This window comes from Suricata suricatta, chromosome 11 (assembly GCF_006229205.1).
Source record: "Suricata suricatta isolate VVHF042 chromosome 11, meerkat_22Aug2017_6uvM2_HiC, whole genome shotgun sequence".
NCBI classification, from domain to species: Eukaryota; Metazoa; Chordata; class Mammalia; order Carnivora; family Herpestidae; genus Suricata; species Suricata suricatta.
In genome coordinates this window covers 11,545,367-11,547,181 of record NC_043710.1, presented here as the reverse complement: position 1 = coordinate 11,547,181, position 1,815 = coordinate 11,545,367, and the positions used below count along the sequence as shown (strand labels likewise).

At 38.8% G+C, this 1,815-nt stretch overlaps 1 protein-coding gene across 1 annotated transcript in view; it reads left to right on the top strand.

Moving 5' to 3' along the window:
- Positions 1 to 797, top strand: part of LOC115272388 (olfactory receptor 5B3-like) — a 3,868-nt gene extending 3,071 nt beyond the window's left edge. Inside the window, exon 2 of the mRNA XM_029915469.1 lies at positions 1 to 797. Coding sequence (XP_029771329.1) covers positions 1 to 797 — 797 coding nt within the window.
- The last annotated feature ends 1,018 nt before the right edge of the window (positions 798 to 1,815 follow it).

Sequence of the window (1,815 nt, the reverse complement as noted above, 5' to 3'; positions counted from 1 at the left end):
TGTTGGACTCTCGTCTCCACACTCCCATGTATTTTTTCCTCAGTAATTTGTCTCTGGTGGACCTTTGTTACTCTACAGCTGTCACTCCCAAGGTCATGGCTGGATTACTTATAAGAGACAAGATCATCTCCTATAATGCATGTGCTGCTCAGATGTTCTTTTTTGGAGGTTTTGCTACTGTGGAGAGTTACCTGTTGGCCTCAATGGCCTATGACCGCTATGCAGCAGTGTGCAAACCCCTCCATTACACCACCACCATGACAACAGGTGTGTGTGCATGTCTGGCCATGGGCTCCTATGTCTGTGGTTTCCTGAATGCCTCTATTCACATTGGAGACACGTTCAGTCTCTCCTTTTGTAAGTCCAACGTGATTCATCACTTTTTCTGTGACGTTCCTGCAGTCATGGTTCTATCTTGCTCTGATAGACATGTGAGTGAGCGCATTCTTATTTATGTAGTGAGTTTCAACACCTTTTTTGCTCTCCTGGTTATCTTGATTTCCTACATATTCATATTTATCACCATCCTAAAGATGCACTCATCTGCAGGATATCAGAAGGCTTTATCCACCTGTGCCTCTCACTTCACTGCAGTCTCCATCTTTTATGGGACAGTCATTTTTATGTACTTACAGCCCAGCTCCAGCCATTCCATGGACACAGATAAAATGGCATCCGTGTTCTACACCATGGTCATTCCCATGCTGAACCCTGTGGTCTACAGCATGAGGAACAAAGAGGTTAAGAGTGCACTCATGAAGGTCATTTCAGAGGCAAAATTATATTTAAGATTGTAATTATTAACATCGTACAATGCAAATTAATGTAGTTTCATTAAGACCACAGTGAAATTAAGAGTCTGAAGTTGTATCCTTACTTATTCAATATCTCTTGTCCTGAAAAAAGAAAACATACATACAGAAATACTATGCCGAACAAGAATGGTTAAGACATGTTGGGTCCTCCTTGTCAAAAACTGATTAAGGGTTTATTCACTTACTCTGTGTGCATTTTTTTCTACACATCAAAGCAGAAACACACAAAATAGGGGCACAAATGAGACCATGAACATAAATGCATGCATGTGCCAGTGAGGATATATAACATTAGAGAAGGAAATTTCCCAGAATTGTTAGTTTTTAATACTAATAATTTATTTAATTCATATATTGGAATAAAAATTTATGTCCAATATTTTTCATCTCTTTAGTTGAATTCTTCTCTAAGACTCCTAGGAAGCTTTATTATTTTGGTATTCATAAGACTGTGCTTGAATATACTAATATTCTCATGCTATTCGGGGGCAGAGTAGTATAACACAAATATTCACTTCTATGATTATGGTGATGTTTCTCCAATTGAAAACATTTCTACTTATTATTTTGAATAATTATTTAATTTTAAAACTATTTTAGAGTTACAGAAAATTTTCAAAACAATGCAACATTTCAATATAACTCTGAGACAGTCTGAATAATGGTCTGCGAAGACATTCACAACCTAATACTTAGAAGCTTCCAAAAGTTACCTTATATGATCTAAAAAGACTATGCATATGTGGTTAACTTAAGATTTTATACCAGATTTTCTGGGTGGACCATAAAGAAAATACCATGGGGGTGCCTGGGTGGCTTAGTCGGTTAAGCGTCCAGCTTCGGCTCAGGTCATATCTCATGGTTTGTGGGCTTGAGCGCCGCATCGGGCTCTGTGCTGACAGCTAGCTCAGAGCCTTGAGCCTGCTTCAGATTCTGTGTGTGTGTGTGTCTCTCTCTGACCCTCCCTTGCAGCACTTCTCTCTCTGTTTCTCAAAAATAC